Source organism: Pezoporus wallicus, unplaced genomic scaffold, assembly GCF_028554395.1.
Source record: "Pezoporus wallicus isolate ANWC-B61680 ecotype Strahan unplaced genomic scaffold, APGP_CSIRO_Pwel_v1 contig_8042, whole genome shotgun sequence".
Classification (NCBI taxonomy): Eukaryota; Metazoa; Chordata; class Aves; order Psittaciformes; family Psittacidae; genus Pezoporus; species Pezoporus wallicus.
Genome location: NW_026639380.1, coordinates 137,215 through 156,112, shown reverse-complemented (window position 1 = coordinate 156,112; position 18,898 = coordinate 137,215). Strand labels below are relative to the sequence as shown.

The 18,898-nt window shown below is 36.2% G+C and overlaps 1 protein-coding gene across 8 annotated transcripts in view; it reads left to right on the top strand.

Moving 5' to 3' along the window:
• The window catches only part of LYST (lysosomal trafficking regulator), an 82,332-nt gene that overhangs the window by 31,238 nt on the left and 32,196 nt on the right, over positions 1-18,898 (top strand). For 6 of the 8 annotated variants that reach the window (XM_057414532.1, XM_057414534.1, XM_057414530.1 and 3 more), the window contains 16 exons: positions 38-264; positions 1,592-1,658; positions 2,475-2,584; positions 3,582-4,005; positions 5,308-5,452; positions 6,256-6,429; positions 8,095-8,255; positions 8,973-9,163; positions 10,729-10,974; positions 12,263-12,436; positions 12,981-13,130; positions 13,806-13,943; positions 15,302-15,500; positions 16,754-16,885; positions 16,972-17,025; positions 17,978-18,614. In XM_057414532.1, coding sequence (XP_057270515.1) covers positions 38-264; positions 1,592-1,658; positions 2,475-2,584; positions 3,582-4,005; positions 5,308-5,452; positions 6,256-6,429; positions 8,095-8,255; positions 8,973-9,163; positions 10,729-10,974; positions 12,263-12,436; positions 12,981-13,130; positions 13,806-13,943; positions 15,302-15,500; positions 16,754-16,885; positions 16,972-17,025; positions 17,978-18,614 — 3,229 coding nt within the window. The remainder of the gene's footprint in view (positions 1-37; positions 265-1,591; positions 1,659-2,474; positions 2,585-3,581; positions 4,006-5,307; positions 5,453-6,255; positions 6,430-8,094; positions 8,256-8,972; positions 9,164-10,728; positions 10,975-12,262; positions 12,437-12,980; positions 13,131-13,805; positions 13,944-15,301; positions 15,501-16,753; positions 16,886-16,971; positions 17,026-17,977; positions 18,615-18,898) is intronic. The other 2 variants (XM_057414536.1, XM_057414533.1) reach the window with 1 other exon arrangement.

Below are 18,898 nucleotides of genomic sequence, written 5' to 3'. Positions count from 1 at the left end.
CTGAGTAAGTTTCAGTAAAACAAGTGTTTTCTTTCAGGAGCAGACACAAAGGCAAAACCAGGGTATACTGGTCCTTCAGGTTATTTTGATGACCTAGCTGAAAACATCAATCAAGGACAATTAATGTATCCTGAAATCTGCATGTTGGAATTAAACTTGCTTTCAGCTGGTAATGCAAGTTTAGACGTGCTTGCTCATGTGTTCCAAAGCTGCCTGAAAATCATCACTCAGAAGGAAAGAAATGCCACTCTACTTCTAGAACAGGTAAAACGTTAAACAAAGGCAGTAGCTTAGCAGTTGTATATCTTATTTTCTTCAGTTTTGAAGCAATAGTATATCTAATAGAGTGGTCTCAGAAATATTAGACCTAGAAAACTTGAGTTTTATAGTTGCCTTGTTTTATCAAGCTTGGTCAATCACTGGAGCTATAGGTAGAGAATTAATGACAGGCCATTGAAAAAAATGAAAAAGAACCCCCAAAGTAAAATACAAAAGCAAATATGTTCTTGTATATGTATTCAACATGTGCTTTTAGAAACTTTCACTGATGTACTGCAAATATTCATGCTTTTATTCTTACGTTTATATTGGAAATCAGTTATGCATATGTCGATGTCCTCATAATCCTTTGGAATTTCTGATGGTTACCTTTTTTGCTTTGTATTAACCACATTAGGTATGCCTCTTGCAAAAGAAGAAAATATAGTTAAGTAATTTAAGCCTTAAGTGCTTGTTTATGTAATCATGTGACTAAGAAACAAAGTGCTTCACAGCTTAAATTAGAAGCAGGAAAGGAAAACATTTTAGCACTCCAATTCTATGTGTGAATTGTTAACTTTAAATCACTAGCACATATGTTTCTTTTTTTCTGAACTTCTACACATGAAGTATTCAATATAACCTCATTTTCATTGTTTTTCAATATTATTTAAAAAGAGCAGTCCATCAAACTTACCAGTTTAGGGATTTTAATTATCTTCATTGATGTTTTCAAATTGCCTTTATCTAAGACACACTTGTGAAGGATGCGCCTAACTACAAAATGTAATATATATAAATGATGTACAAGTAATTTCTTGTAATTGCTCTTTAAAGCTATCTTGCATAAAAAGGTTAGGGAAAGACTGAATTTGCTTTCAGTATGGCATCACTATATAACAATGTGCTGTGTTTTGTTACAACCTGTTAAATCCCCTAATTCTGTTATGATGGAGTAGACAAGGAAGATCATAGAATCAATCAGAGAGTAGTTTCAGTTGGAAGAGACCTTTCAAAGTCATCTTGCCCAAACCCCCTGCAATGAGCAGGGACATCTTCAAATAGATGAGTTCTCAGTTGCTGGATTGATAATGGCTTAAATGCTTCTTTCTAGAATAACGTGGATTTCAAAGTGTGCCTTCTGAAACTGAGCTGTACAGAACATGAATGAATGTTCATTAGAAAATATGAAAAGTATTTCCATAATTTAGACTAACTGGTGTGTTATTTAAATCAAGATCAATAAGACAAGAATTGATTGAAAGAAATTGTTTTTCTTCTTGGGCTGGTGTATGTTCTTTGGATATCAATTTTCCCTGTAATTTTTTAACAGGGAGCTGTTAAACATCTTTTGGGAGGATTTCTGAACATACTGACACAAACAGAATCTAGTTTTCATGGTAAGTTCAAGGTCTAAGTAATATCATTTTCTGTAAGTGAAGATATGCACGAATTTTTAGTTCACAGTGCAAAGGTGAAGTTAACAAAGCAAATTCATTGGCATGTGTGAACTTACGCAGCTGCTTCTTTAACTTGTAACTAGCATTTCATTTATGAGTAAATACAAGGTTATTTCTGAGCTAGTGGAAATCTGCTGTTTAAACACCTGCCTGCAGATCTGAAAATTGTAGTTGATATAAGAAGCCCTAGGGTGACAGTGTTAACTGCTATTTTTCTGGGCAGTGTTTGTTATTTTACTGTTTGTATCTGACTCCATCACAAGCTAAGTTCTTCTTTCAAATTTCTTTGTAACCCAGGTCTTGGTGATGCCTTGAGTTTTATTTCTAATTGGAAAACAGCTAGCTAAGCCAAGAATGTGGAAGCAAATTAAATGCTTGCCCTAAAGTAGCCTAACACATGATGAGGTTGCTCCACAGTGTGAGATGATGTGATCCTATCCTAGGACTTTGATCCCTGGCTTTGTGGAGAGAGCCTTTCCAATGGGATGCTAGGTTCCCAGACTTGCAGACTCTTCTTTGCAAACCTAGGAGTCAGACTTGATGTAGCCATCTAGATTCATTCAATGAAATTTTAAATGATAGTGCAGGAAGCACTGTTGGATCTCTGGAATTTATCTCATTGTCACTGCTTCCTGAATTTGAAATGTTTTCACAAAATACCGAAACTCGTACTAATCTCTCCTCATAATAGCATGGAATAGGAATTTTTAAGGCTTTGAAAAATTGTTTTCAGTAATATTGTCTCCTTATTTTTAGCGTGTCAGATGGTGCTGGTAGACCTATTAGTTTCCTTGATGAGTTCACAGACATGTTCGGAAGAGCTAACTCTTCTTCTAAGGATATTTTTGGAGAAGACACCTTGTACGGTAAGCATGAAGTTGCACGTAGCAAAATTTGGAGGCTTAATGGGAAAAATGGAGCAAAAGAAATCCTTTAGGAAATAAGGAGACTAATAGCAACATTCTGACAGATCAGAACAAGTAAAATGTGGTTGTTGAAATAATTTATCCTACAAATGTGGAAAGGAAATAGAAGATAAGAGACAGTTCTGAAGTCCTGGGAGCTCCCTTCACAAGAAAATAAGATTCCTGTTGAAAAGACTGGCATTGTGGGTCTGAATGACAGAACACTGTAATACTGTGCAATTTTAAGTCATTTCTTTGAAGTTGTAAAGCATCTTGGTATTTCAGGAATGCTTCAGCTGCAAGAATTACCTTCAACAGTGTCTTAAGTTGGTTTGTGTAACACTGGAAACTACTGCTTGCGTGGGGTATACTGCTGACATACAAAGTGTTGTTTGTGTGGAAGCCTGTAGGGAGGGGAAAAAAAGAAGGTGGAAGGAATAAAAAGAAAAACGGTGGAGTCTGAAATAGTAGCAAGCAAGGAGACACAGGTCAAGTTTTCAAAGGTACCTTGCAATAATTGGCCAAGTAACTAGAGAAACTTCCTGGCTTAAGGGCTCAGCTGGTTTTATTACCAATTATACAATAACAAAAGTGATGGCCTGTGTGTGCATTGTTAACCGGCCTCAAACACAGGGTAAAAAGTGTGGTCTTTTGTTGAGGTATAAGCTAATCTATTAACACGTAAATATGAGATGAGATTGTGCGATGACCACCTGCTGTGGTTCAGCTGATTTCTGAGCATGGTAACTTGAAGATGAATCTGCCCTGACTAAATTCCCCAGATTGTCGGGCTGTAGTCAGTTGAAGTTATTACTCGATGCTTTGTAAATGTATGTCAGTTTGGATATGGATGTCTACTCTGGGGAAACATAAATCCATGTTTATGAGTGGTATTCTGTTTAGTTAGATGACACTTTCTGATTGTTTCTTTCTAATTTGTTTGGTTTATTTCTTCCAGGAGATACTACTCAAGGGTGTGTTAAAGATTATAGAAACCCATATTTATATGAATCCATTACAGTACCTTGCCTTCCCTTTGCTACATGGCACTAATTTGAGTAGTAGTTCTTCACAAAAATCTGCTAGCAATTCCACCAGCAAAACTGCTGGAGTATTAAAAAGAGCAAAACTTTCACAGAGTAAAAGAGAAGCAGATGGTGAAAATTTGAGTCATCAGCTGCTTTCTTCTTGGCATGTAGCCCCAATTCACTTGCCTTTAGTTGGGCAAAACTGTTGGCCACACATGTCTGAAGGCTTCAGTGCCTCACTGTGGTTTTGCCTGGAGTCTGCTCACGAAACAGAAAACTCAGCAGAAAAGGGGAAAAAAATGAAGAGAAGAAGCAGGCCAGTAGCTGTAAGAGAGAGCAGCCTTGACAGCGCAGGTGAGGATATAGTACTTCTTGCTTCTATTTAAGTAGTGCTGGAGGATTCTGGCTACAAGTATTGCTAATCAATATGTCATATGCAAAAGGTTGAATTTTTTTCTTATGATGGATATTAGACAGGTGTGGTATTCTTTCTAATTTTTTTCTTTGAGTAATGTATCATACTTAAAAATGAAACATTTCCAGCCTTAGCCCATAAATTAGATTCTTCTTTCTTAGAGATTTAGTTTTCTCATTGAATCTGTAGCTTCAGTAAAATGTCTTTATGCTATTTCATGTGAAGATGAAGAAAGTATTAAATGCTGCAGCGAAAGTTCATGGGAAAAGACTGTTCAAGTTTATTTGGTCTCGTGCTGATGAAGCAAGTGGCTTTTGTGTTCTTAAATAGCGAGATGATAGTAAAACTTTGTGAGTTAGGATTTAAATATTGAACTCGGCTAAAAGATGCTCTAAATCCATTAAGTCAGAGCCTGAGGCTGACTTAGTATAAATCCTCTTATTTGCCTTGTGTGTGTGCGCCATTTTAAATATTAATAGTTGTACAGCATTTCTCTGTCTGTACTTTTGTAGAGACTAACCTGCTCTCAAACTCTTCTGAGCAGACTCTTTTGGATTATAATCTGTGGAAGGAAAAAATACTTCAGTTACTTAATGCCTCCCAACACTTGGGATAACTTTGGCTGTACTCCCCACCCACCCACAACTATATTTGAACAAAAGAAAGGAAAACCTAACTCTGAATCTTGGAATTCACCAGAGCTGCTTTTGTTAGAACTGTGCTTTTGCTTGGTAAAATAAAAACATTAAATTTTAGACCAGACTTAAAGGGTAGTGTGATTTGTGAAGGAAAAATCTAAAGATTTCTTGGTGCACACTGAGACTGCCAGTTCAACATAGGAAAGTAATATGGTATGGCATGTCTAAAGCATCATTGTGTTGGAATGTATTCATGCTTAGTGGATTTACATGATTACAAAAACATCTTAAGTGCTGAGTTAATATCAAGCTCTTCTCTTTTGGTTTCCAAAAGACCTAGACCTCTGAAGAGAATAATGCATAATATTTATTGAAAAAAAACCAAAACAACAAAGCAAAAGGAAAAAACAAACCTAAAACAAACAAAAAAGCCCCACAAAAAACACAAACAACAAACCCACAAAAAAAAAAACCAAAAAATCCAACTGAACAAAACCCAATTCTCTGCAGTACATGAACTACTTCTTTTCACACTTGATAGTTGGTAGGACAGGCATTGTTGTATTGTATTGTAATTGTGTATAAACATGTTTCTATTTCTAGAAGACACAAAGTCCACAGGGGTGGAATACCTGAGCCTTGGAGATAAACTTGTTGAAGATGGCTGTATTCATATAATCTCACTGGGTTCAAAAGCACTGATGATACAAGTCTGGGCAGACTTGAATACTGGAGCATTCATATTTCGGTATGGTGTATTAATCCAAAAACAGTCTTGTGAACATATGCATTGTTATTTCCAGTAGCAGCTTGTTACAGAAAATACTGATGGAGCATAGAGAACTAATTTCTATGGTAGAGATATCTTGCACAGTGATGTCAACGTCAAGTAAGTTTATTGCATACAGATCTACAGGTTTATTTGCTTAGAGTATTAGTCTCTGATCTTGCATGTTTGATGTAATCATATAGAGACAATTGACCCAAGTAAGATGCAAGATCAGTCATAAACAATGCAATGCACGGTAGAAATTCACATATAAATGAAATGGCACAATAAATATCTGAATATAAGCAGAAAGGTTCCATAGCTGTAGGTTTTCACACATCAATTGTGGATGTGGAAATTGCTGTTATTTAATACTTACCATAACAATTTTGGGTTTAATCTTCTGAACACATTTTAGCCCTAATTTAGTTCTCATAAGTAATATACCCTTAAAATCGGTCTAAAGCTGCAATTTTGGAACACTTTATTTTGCAATGTGCAAAGCACCTGCATTTTTTCCAGTAAACTGAATTTATCTTGTCTGTAAAATAGAGATATCTTAAATGCAAGCAGAACTATGCAAACAAGTTCAATTTGAAACCACATTGTGAGGACTTCCCTACTTATGCTGACCACTCTAAATACAGCGTTGTGGTAAACATTATCTGTGAAAGTTAAGGAATGCAGTCTCAAGTAACTGAGGCCAAAAATTGCAGATTTGGAGTTTAAACTGTAAACTTGAAAACAAATACACTGTTTTTCCTTTTCTGTTGTTTTGATAGTATGTGCATGGATCCAAATGATGAGATGAAAGCTGGTCTGCTGGCACAGGCTGAATCTCCAGAGAACATCTTCCTTGTGGGCAGGTGGCAGCATTTGGCAATAACATATCTGCAGCAGCCAGAAGGCAAGAAAAATATCCATGGAAAGCTGTTGCTGTGGATTTCTGGTCAGAGGTAAAGTATACATTAGTTGTATCTAGATATTTGTCATCTTTGAGGTGTTCCCTGGTAGCCAAACATCTGTTCTATTTTGGTGCAAACTGAAGTCATGGTTGAGTAGTCTTCTGGGGGTAGGAGAGAGATGTCTTACGCTATTAGGAAGTCCCTAGAAATATCCAGAATTGTCTTGATTGCCTGGAGAATCTTGAGTTCACACCATGAATCTCTGCAGACATCAGTGTTTTGGCTCATCATAAGCAAGTGAAAGAGGCAGGTACTACAGAGTCTTAAGATCCAAAAAACAATGGCATGAAGTTAGTAGGAGGCATAATGTCTCCAGTTAAATTAAGAATCTGAACTAAGGAGGTATAGTTCATGTATTGGCAATGTTATTCTAAATGGGAATGAAAAGAGATGGGGAGAAGGTAGGTGGTCATTTTGAGAGAGATGGACAGGGAAGAAGTTTCAAAAAATATTTCAGATGAGATCTGAACTGGCAGTGCCAGGTACTGCTGCTTCCACAGGAAACTTCAGGTCCACACTGCTAAATGTGGTACCTGATGTTAGGTTGAGTGGGCCTATGCCTGCATGAAGTATTCATTGGTTGGAGAAAAAGGAATTTAATATCACAGTTTTCATCCTTTCTTCCTGAAGTCCAAACTATGAAGGCTTCCTTTGTGTCCTGAATATGAAGCAGGTAGCCAAAATGCTAGGTTGTAGAGCAGTTAGATGTAGCACGAAATTTCTTTACTACTCCACTAGAATTTGGTCAGTAAACAAATAACATTATAAAGACATCTCTCAAAGTCTATCTCGGAAGAAATGTTGCCGAGTTTTTCTTTCTGCAGGTAAACCTGGATTTGTAAAGTACGATATCTGTTTTCACTTTATTCTTGAAACTGTGTAGAGTTAGTTTTTCAACATCTTGATTTCCTCCCCCTCATTGTTCAGTCCGTGCATGCTTATATGCAGTAAAGTCCAAAAATGAAGGTATAGAGGAAACTAAAAGTTCTACAGTGTTCTGGACATGTGCAGTTAATGAGGCCCATCTAGATAGTTAGTTGCCAGTTCACTAATATTTAGGCTCTTCCAGGAAGCTTCAGATGACCTTTACAGTACAATTGGTCTGTTTATGTAAATGCACATAAGGTTAATTGCTTGCTTTCTGAAAGCATCAGACTTATTGCCTATGGCTCTACAGCACACAAGCTCTGACAACATTCCCTGGTTGAGGATGTTGGGAACAACTGCCTAATCCTCAACATGATACTTTTCAGCATATGTGAACCACAGTGTTCATGATGTGCATTAGCATACTCAAAGGCTTTTGACTTCTTAGGAATTCTTGAAAATTTGTCTTATTTTAGAAGTGTGTATACTGTTATAAACAGTTTCTTCTTTGAGGTCAAAGGGAAGCAGGAAAGAATTTCAGATCTAGGAAATCTTGTGTATATGGCAGCCCTGGCTGGGACTCTGTTCTGTGTAGTATTTGAGTACATGCATCATTATATAAGTAAGTTTTAAAGTGCCTTGATGTTGAAGATGGCTTTAGTAATGTATCATTAACAACATGGCTTCTTATCTACTAAATAAAAAAAGTACTTTAAGCTTGAGGTGGATACTTCATCAATTTTGATCACTTCTTAATATTTAATCTTGTTTCTTTGTATGTATTTTTAGAAAATGTGAGATTAATTTAGATTACGCACTACCAAGGAAATCAAGTTTATCAGCTGACAGTAATAAAACATTTTGTATGATTGGCCACTGTACATCGTCTCAAGAAGATTTGCTTCGATTGTCGGGTAGATGGGATCTTGGAAATCTGCTTCTATTTAACGGTACTTTTATATGCTTTTTACTTGAGTAAGTTTTCATTCCCTCTTCCCCCTCCAAGAACGAAGGCTTCATTTAATATTTTTTTTAATATGCCAAGCTTCTGCAATAAAAGCAACAATACAGTTTTTGCCAGCATAATATATCAGGGAGGCAGTTGGCAAATGTTTGTGTTGGTTACTTTGTAGTGTGTACTTCTGACACTGTTCTCTTGCTTCCTTTTTAGTGTTGTAATTGGCATTGCAGTTACTTCTATTTCTTTAAATAATATCTTGAGGTAGTGGTTGGAGGAATAGTGGTACCTGCTCTGCTTTTTTGTCTTAAAGCACTCAGTCTCTCCCGGGTGGAAACACTTCAATTCTAAACTACTAGCTGTCTGTAATCTTGCTACACTTTGAAAACTGAGGAGGTTTGGATAGATGACTTCTCAATTTTAAAAAGTGTAAGTGACTATTCAGAGCTGTTCAGTTCATGCAGATCATTTTCCTGACTTGGTTTCAGTGCCTTTGCCAGTGAGATCTTGCATGTGATGTGTCCAAAGTCACTGATCTACAGTAGCTAATAGTGAGCACTAGACTGTACTGATTGTTTTTTGTCAGCAGGGCCTACAAAAACCAAACAGTGATCTTCCTTGTAAAGTCTCTTATGCAGTCTAATAGCCAATGTATGAATTTTGCTTTATTGCATACTGAAGAGTTAACAGCTTCTTTTCTGGATTTTAGGTGCAAAGATTGGACCAGAGGAAGCATTTTACTTATACACATGTGGGCCAGACTTCACATCTGTAATGCCTTGTAAACATGGCAAAACATCGACTGATTGCTCTAAATATATAAGTAAAGAAATTCTACAATGTGAACAAATTAAGGAACTCTTCATGGCAAAAAAGGAAGTGGATGTTGGGCCTTTGATTGTAGGTTTTTACTTAGAAATGGTTCTTAATCTCTCGGAACTGATTAAGAAACTGGAAACATGCTTCCTGCTGTCTCCCAAAGGGCTTCACTTTCTCAAAGCAAGCAGGAGGAAATCCACTTCTCATTAAAAACACTGCAGGGTTCTTCCCACTTATTTCAATGGGAGTTGAATTCTACATGGGGTGGCCATTTCATCTTGCTTTAGGTTGGATTCTGACAATTTGTAGATGTTCCAGCATCTATGAAATTGCATACTTAATCTATGAGATAAGAAAGCACCTTCAGATGCCCTAGGATGAATATATAGCTCTTCTCTCCATTAGTGCAAAATTAGCCCAGGACAGCTTAGTTAACCTTTTAACATTTAAACTGAGAGGGGAGGAGAGAGGAGGATTTATCTGGCTTTAAATGGAAGCAAAAGACTTAATACCAACTCTGAGGGTTTTGAGGGAATAAGTTTACATCAAGTTTGGCTGGAAAGTAATTTTCTAGCTGGCATATCTTAGTTTTTCTTATTTCCTGCCTGAAACAGCCATAGCAGATGCAGATGTAAATATAGTTATGCTAGAAAAAGAATAAAATACAACTTCTATAATAAAATTAATACTAATTTATATTAATGAACATGCTGTATCTGGCAAATTGTCTTCATGCTTTGGCAATTCCTGCTGTATGAATTGTTTCCACTAGAGGGATTTTTCTGATTTTGTTCTACAGCAGCTCTGTAGCTGCAGGCAAAGGGTCATTCTGTGTTGGATGTGATCCTGGTAAAGAACAGTACTAATTTTTTAATAGCTTAAGAAGGAATGAGTAAAAAACCTAGCAAATCAGTCATGCAACTTTTAAGCTTATTTTGCCTTATAGAACACCAAATAACCGGAGAGAACTATGCTCAAGTGATGAATTAATCTCTACACTTCTGTATAGAATGCAAGTGCCTTAAATGTAATAATTTTGTTTTAAATAACCTTCCAAATGTGATCATTTTACATTTTATGTGACAATGAGTTTTACACAGGAGCTTTGGTTCTGATCTAAGTCTCTTCATCAGTGATGGAACTTCTGTTGAAATCATCTCATGGCAAACCTGATTAAAGGATAGACTTAAACCAAAAAAATTGAAGATTTTTTTTTTTAAATAGATAACTTTCTATTTTGGACTCGCCACTTTAGGAAGGGAAAAACAATTTTCCCAGTACCTCTGTGTGCTCAAATTCTTTAGAATTTGTCATTAAGTTTTCTTCTGCAAAGTAGTTGTAATTCTTGAGGGAGTAAAAGGGGGATCCCTGGTGGAATTTTTTTAGTCCTTTCTCTACTTGAGTGCTGTAACTATTGCTAAAATATGCTAAAATTTAGGAATCCTGTTGCATTTCAGTGCACGCGCATCCACATAGAAGTGAAGAGCACACTAATGATAAAATAGAAATGAACTGCCAAGGTTGCTACTGCTTGCTGTTTGGTGGCTTTTGTGTGTGGCTTTTGGTGGTTTCAGGGGTAGTGGTTTTAGTTTCTGTGGTTTTGCCTTAAACTTTCTTGAAAAGCTTATAAAATTCTCTTGTTTCAGGAGAGTCTTGCTGTTGTTTATGCCACATGCTGCCCTGGTCAGTACACCATATATGAACCTGTTATTAGACTAAAAGGCCAAGTGAAAACTGTACCTTCTCAGAGACCTTTCAGTTTAAAAGAAGTTCAGAGCAATGTATTGGACTCTCATCACCTGAAAATACTTCAGCCTGTTGAATATAAAACTCTTCAGGGTATACTACATGAGATTGGAGGAACTGGTGCATTTGTTTTCCTCTTTGCTAGGGTAAGGGGATGGAGAAGGGGGTGCATGTCTGTATTCTCCCAGATAAGCTTCCTTGGATCTTGGGTAGCAAGTCACATATTCTAGCTGCCTTGCTTTAATCTGCATATGATCATTTTTTCATACAGAAAATTAATGGAAAATACCTGTGGCATAACACAGGTTGTTTTTAATCTGGAAACTTAATTATAATTATGTAATGGTTTTTATAATATTATTAGTATGTAGTATGTGGTGTTACATTCTGATTTAGAGATGAGGTTTCTAAATGTCAAAAGAGTTTAAGAGTGTAGAACTGATAATATTTTTCAGAAGCCCTTAAATTCATTGCACATCTTTGGCATTTGAAACAGAATATTCACAATGCAAGTATGAATAAATGTAAAACTACACAGTGTGCAGAGCTCTGTTTTTATCTAATAGAGTTTTTCAAGATAGCTCTTCAGCCATGTTCAAAGACTTATCCTGTTTAAGAAAAAATGTAATTTCAGAAATTTGGAGGCTGTGAGCCTTAACTTAGTTATTACTTAATTGTAGTAGCTGAGGCTAATACTTGTGCTAGGAGTCTCTCAAGTACTACAGTTAATTCGAAATATTAATGTAGGCCTAAAACATGTCAGTTTTGTGTGCCTCTGGCAATGGTAGTGTTCTGAAAGTTGTGTGGAGAGTAACCAATACACATTAGACTAGTGGCACTTGCGCTTTCAGGCTTCTGGTTATGAAGCCACTGCCTGCTGTAATTTTAACATCCATACTGAAATATTAGGAGAAAATCCTTATTCATGTTACTGTGTTATGTAAATGTATGTGAAGTGCTACAGATCTTGCTGTAGACTGCATCGGTAAAGCAAGTAAATGATAGATCAGTTTCCAGCCAGTGCAGGTGCGCATGTATCTAAGCACAGCAGAATTAATAGGTATGTACTTTTCCAGGGCAAACAACAGAGTTTATTCTTACAAGTGATTATGTATTTCATGATCTTGTGACTTTATAGCATGGCAAAAATTCTAAATTTTACTTAGAACAAATTCTTTTTTAAAAAAGGGATTCTTATAATGGGATCTGTTTTCTTAGCAGATCAGAATTTACCACAGCAGGAATTATCACTTGATGTAATAATATGTGAATGTACACACATAAGCTAAAAATGAAGGTTATGTACATAACCTCAAAATCTCCAAAACAGACTTAATCCAGAAGTTATGATTTAAGGCTGCAACTAAGTATTTTTAAGGCTCTTTTTTCTAAGTGTTTATCATTTAAACTGTTCGACAAAATTTGTCTTTTCAGGTTGTAGAGATTAGCAGCTGTGAAGAGACTCAAGCTTTAGCACTGCAACTTATACTGTCTTTAACAAAATATAATCAACAGAGAATACAAGAGATGGACAATTGTAATGGCTATTCTATGATTCATCGCGTGTTGATCAAACCAAAATGCATTGTTGGATTTTGCATGCTGAAGGTACAGTGCTCTTTAAATCTGATATTTTGGTCTGTGTTAGCACAAATTTAGAAACTTCTGTGAGTTTCATTCTACATTTGAAACTGTCTTCACAAAGGCAGATCAGTGATTTGGAGCAAGTTTGGCATAGGAGAACTAGTAACTCCTGATAGGTAAGGGAAGAAAAAAGAAGTATTGGGAGATCCTGAGTTCAGAAGAAATGGGAAGGATGCAGCTGACAGAGCAAGATTTTTGAGCAAGCTTAAACTTGAAAGCAATTAATAAAAATATTTTGGTGCACTTGAAAAACTTTTCTTTTTTTCAAAATTGTACTGGTGTTATAACAAAGAAAGCTTTGCTATAACACCAAAATAAAAATAAGCTTCTTGAATGCCTCCAGTGGGGTTACTAAACTCGGTAACAATTCTCAAAGGTGACCAGGTAGATGTATGCCTTCCCTATTAAGAGTTTGTCTCTTTAAAGATTCTTTTTTTTAGAAGTTGGATAAGAAAAACTGCTGCTTTGTGCTTATGACACTAAAAAAAATTTCCCCCCCCTCTTCAAGACACTCTTAGAAGGATGCTGCAGTGATGAGATTCTCTATGTAAATGAAAATGGGCAATTCATGCTTGACACAGATTCTACTGCAGTCATCCAAGATGTCCAAATATTAGAAAAGCTGCTGCTTGACTGGAAGATATGGTCTAAAGCAAAGGTAATTATTTCAATTTTGGAAAAAATTTAAGTCTAAAACTTAATATATAAAAAGAATATAAAAAGACTGTGAGGTCTGAAATTAATTTCTCATTAGATGTCAGTAGTTAGTCAAACTTTCTAAAATTAATGGTCTTTATTTTTCTCTAACTAGCTGGTAGTAGCATCAAGTTCCTATTATCAATGATGCAGGTATCTGTAGTGTATTAAGTTTTGTAAATGTAAATTTGCTTGAATTGAAGGATTAAATTTTTGGGGATACTTGTCAAGACTGAGGAAGATCTGCTTCCCTCTGGAGTTAAGCTGCTGAAATTAACCATCTGCTGTTAATAAAGTATGCAAAATGAGTTTTAGACGAGAAGTAATTTTTTGGTAGCTTAATCATAAATATGCTTGCTTTTATATGAGCATGACTTTTCTGATGGTTTCACACCTAAGACTACAACTAAATAACTGCAAATGATCAGGTCAGAACTAGAAACTAACTTGAATTGGTTATGTTCCTAAATTGTTTTGTTTGGATTTTGGTTTTTTGGTTTGGAGTTGTTTTTTTTTTTGTGGTGTTTTTTGGTGAGGTTTTTGTTTTCTTTTTTTTGGGGGGTGGTATTTCTTTTATTCTCGGTGTGTAGACTCGGAAATCTATTTTTCAAAGACATGTTCCTGTTTTGTTTTTCAGCAAGGTGTTTGGGAAACTCTGTTAGCAGCTCTAGAAATCCTTATCGGAGCTAACCATCACCAGCAGATGTTTAATATTAAGCAGCTGTTGAAAGCTCAAGTGGTACATCACTTCCTGTTAACTTGTCAGGTTCTGCAGGTACTTTCACTCAGAAATGCTACCTTGTGCTCGGCAAATACTCAGTTTTACTTGGAGGTGGGATGGTGGAGACTAAATGCTATAGAAAAAAACTGCTTTAGTAGACTGTCCTCCATGCTTCCAGACCAATTTCATGATCTTCAGCAGACATTCTGTAAACTGATACAGTTCCTTTCTGGGTGCTCTGTTTACTGCTGGACAGAAGGGATGGGAGCAAGAGATTCTAACCGTCTGGTACTATTTGAAAACCTAGGCACCTGGTTACCTACCCAGTCCATACATGCGTGGGAGCTTAAATGAGATGCGAGTCTTTTTATAAAAGACCTGAGATGTCTTGTACTAGTTGAAGTCTTCATTGCTGAAAAACAGAAAATGTGGAAGCAGGAGAAACTATCCTGTATCTTATCAGAGCTAACAGGGCAACTGGCCTGTAGTTCTCAGTCTGAGCACTCTTCCCAAAATTTTGATCCAGTAGTAGTTTCTTCCATGGCTTGGAGATAGCCATTCTAAAAAGGACTTTGGGGAAGTGCTTCACCCCTTTGATAGTTGCTTCTTAGAAACATAATTTTGAAGTGTTTTCCTGCATGTAGTATGTATCTATTTGTGAAAACACATACTGTAATCCTTTTTTTTCCCTACACTGTATTTTCTATTTTACATTTCTCTTTGAAAACTTCATTTAGTCTTTTCATACAGCAGTCTCAGTGAAGATGCTAAAAAGAGGTGAAATTTAGAGAAGTTAGGAACAAGTTAATCACCATGCTCACATTAGTGAGGTTTACCACAAGTTTCTTGAAGTCCTAAAAATCATTATTTAGTTAACAGATTTTTTTTCCAACAGCCATTGTCAAATGCTATAGAATGCTTGATCAATCAGAAATTATAATTATCAATGAAATATCAAATATCTGTTTATAAAAATAACTATTGAAGTGGAAAAACAGAAGACCCCGTGTATGGCAGTGATCAGAAAGTTCTTAGTATTTGACATGTTAGTATCAGCAACTATTTCTCTACAAATATGTAATATAGTGAATGACAGTAAATGACACTTTCAATGGTGATTTGTGTCCTAAGGCTCCAGGATTTCAAGTCAGAGTAGTGTAATTTGTAGAAGATTTTCATGTTCTGAAAATAAACTTCTGTAACATCTGCAGACTTTTGATTGTGCCTGAATTTTGCATGCTGGACTTGAGTAACATTGAGAAGGTACAATAGCTCCTCTCTAAAGAGTGCAGGCTATTACTTAAGCTTAGCTTTTTTAAACTTGTCTGACAATTTAAAATTAAAGAAGAAAGACCGTTTATGTCAAATGAAAAATACAAGTAACTGACAGTTGTACTGCTCTTTCCTTCTAGGAGCATAAAGAAGGGCACTTCGCATCCCTGCCTCGGGAGGTTTGCAGGTCATTTGTGAAAATAATTGAAGAAGTCCTTGGATCTCCCCCAGACCTGGAACTGCTGACACTGGTTTTCAATTTCCTCTTAGCAGTTCACCCTCCCACTAATACATATGTTTGTCACAATCCTACCAACTTCTACTTTTCCCTGCACATAGGTAGATACATCACATTTAACTAGGAAAAAATAAGATTAAAATCTAGTCATTAATTAATAGCTCAGTCTTTCACTCTTATAAATTACTATTCTATGAATATATTATTTGATTGCTACATTGTAATAACTATATGTAAAAATTATTGAACTCTTTGGGCTTAGTAACGTAACAGTAGTTCACAGTATTGAGAGACATAGTTAGACTTTGCTTGGCTTACTTGAGGTGCTTTCTTCTGTCTACAGCCATAGATAATTTCTCTGGTGGTTATGTCTTTAACTTTCCTTAAAGATTGGTGCTGCTAAATGGAATGTGTAACATTAGCTCCCTGTATGAACCCATTTGCCTGTGGTCAGATCTTAGATTAAAACATTTAACTTATGTGTGATTGAAGATTACTCAAACGTGTACATGGACCTTTTTACATCTCTACTTTGTTTCCTGTTACTGAATTCCTATAAAAATAGAAGGCCTGAGAAGCATTTTTAACAAATGATCAGTTGCACTTCAAGATATCATTGACAGGCACCATCAGCACATTGCATGCAAGTTAGTGAAAGTACCTGTGTGCTTAGAGGAGTCTAGATCTAGCACAACAGCTGTCTTAAATATGTCTGTACTAGATGATCACTTTGGTAAAATGAGTGATAGGAGCTTTAAAAATTCATTCTTTTTATTTTGAAAAATGAGAACCTGGTAGATGTATAATTCATGTAGCATTGTACAGCTTTTTACCGTAATTTATGTAAATGTGGAAAGCGTCATCCAAGTTTGAGCTATGTTCTCCTTTTGCAGATGCCTGTGAAACTCCAGTTTTAGTAATCAGTTTCAAAGGCAGTACAGTTGTTTTATCTGTATCTGTCCTCTAATATGAGGAGATGTAAAATTCTGAGCAAGAGTAGAATGTACTTTGTGATATACTTTGAGCCTTAGTAGATGAAACTGACAACCTTCACCTGTTTTCAACATGGTGAAAGTCATTTATTACTGCTTGTATGACTGCAAGGACTATCTTTAAATGCAATTACTTTAGAACATAATAATATTTTCAGTGTTCTGAAGTAAACTTCAAAGATATATCACTAAAACAAAAGTTTTTTCTCAAATGCTTTTTCTGATGTTTGAGTTGAGCACTTCTCATTAGCCTCCAGTGCTAAGCTTGAAATGTAACCTGACTACTGTGAGGCTCAATATATATGAGGAATGCAAACTCAAAAAGCTCTTGGCGAACTTTTCCCCTTCTCTTTTCTTTCTAGATGGCAAAATTTTTCAGGAGAAAGTTGAATCACTTAGGTACCTGAGGAATTCCAGCAGTGGTGGGAAGTCAGTGGACAGCTCTGCATTTATGATTACAACTCCAACTGGATTTACAGCTTTACCACTGGGAGGTAAAACAGTGCTGGAAAAACGAAGACTTTAAGACACAGTCATTTGGCAGATGACTAGAGTGCTTTAAAGTGTTACTTTTCCACAGATATTTCTTACAAAGCTCTCTCTGTCCCTTGGAGCTTGATGTCTGAAAAACAGAGTAAGGAGGATGCAGTTGAACATGCTACCTAAACTGCTTTTCATTCTCAAGTTGAGATAAGTTGCCATATTGACAGCTCAGGCAGAGAAGTGGACCAGATAGCTGAACAATTTCATTTGTTAAACAAATCTGGTAGAGATGTATAAGACTGCCTTAACCAGGCATTAGTTAAAATTGTGAGTTGTAAGCAGCTATCCTATCTATGCAAAAGGCATTAAGCTGATATGTTTTTCTGTGCATAATTAAAGTATTGGCATTTAGTTATACTGCAGGTATACTGTTCCTACATGATAGAGGATGGGAAAGTTTATCTTGTAAAGAACAACTTTGGATACCTTGGTTATATAAATTAAAATCTAATAATTTTCTAGAAAGAGTCTTATTATATAGCATACTAAATAAGTTGAGGTCTCTGAAGATAGCTGCTTGAATCAGTTTTTAATTCCTCTGCTATAGATGCTGAAATAATGAGAAGTTATTACATAGTTGAAGCTGGTAACTTTTTCAGTGACCACTGAAACATGTTTGGTAGATTGGACCTCTGATGCAAGAGCTTGAAACAGAGCAACCTGCTCTATTTGAGCCTGCTTTTGAGCAGGAAGGTTGAGCTAGACAATCTCCAGAGGGCCTTCCACCCCCAATGTTTCTATGATTCTGTACAAATCCCTTTTGAGGGTTTGTTGAGACAATCATAATGTAAATCCAGAAACTCCAGTATATATGCAGAAATTATTTGTCATTTTATGTATTTTTCAGATTTATTACCTGCTGCTTAATAGTTTACTATCTCTACTTGATTGGCCAAATTTGAGCTATGCCAGGTATTGAACTAGTTTTGCCACGTAAAATTAGCTTGGGTCTTCAATGTGTTAAATATGTGTGGAGTACAACACTAAGGGAAAAGCTTGTTTCTAATATAAAGTGAATGCTCAAGATATCCTTATTTCTCTAGGGAGCACTTCCAAGGCTAGTGTACAGCAGAAAATAAGCTCTCGGACACCTAAAAGGCTTTGCAAAAGCTTACCAGCATCTCCTACTTCCTCACCTCAAATTCATCAAAAAAGACTGACTGAAAGAATGGGAAGGAGCGTTGATGACCTGCAGGCTATTGGCAAGTGTGACTACATTGATCTGCAGGGTAGAACTGGTTTTGTAGGAAGCTCTGAAACTGTAAAGAGAGTACAGGAAGAACTCTTTCTTAGCAGTTGTGAGTCTGCAAAAACAGTTTGTGACTCAGAGTTAACATCTGCTGAAACATTTGAAGATATTGCCAAAGAAGAAGAGTTAACTGAAAATGCATTTGAGAATAAAGAAGTAGATGCAGACCTCAAATGTAATGAAGGTGGTGGTGCTGCAGCTGAGCCATCGCCAAGTCGTCCAGACAACCTGAAAGGACTGCCTTCATTTCAGAAGACTCAGAGTAATTTTGCAGGGTTGGGCTTATCATTTTCTGTTCATGGAGGATCATCAGCCATTGCTCGCTGGCCAAGCCTTGTGGACAAGAATGTACTTGCTGAAGACTGGGAGAGCCTTGCTTTTTCTTCAGCTAATGAGAATATCGAAAAAATATCTGAAAGCCCTGATGATAGGTAAGCAAATAAGCAAAATAGTATATTAGCAGTACCTCAGTATATGAGCTTTAATTTCGCAATTCTTGGTCTTGATTACTTTTCTACAAAAATTGTAAGCCTGAAAATGAAGGGTATGTTTTCAATGGCTGTCATAAATCAATTCATTCAGCTTTTAGTCTGTAGAATTGCATTGTTTCAATTTTTGCAATCTTCCTTTACATAGCAAACTTTAAAGATCAAGAATTTGGCGTCTACAGTAGGAGTGGGAACTTTTTATGCTACCTCACAAAAAATCTCAAGCA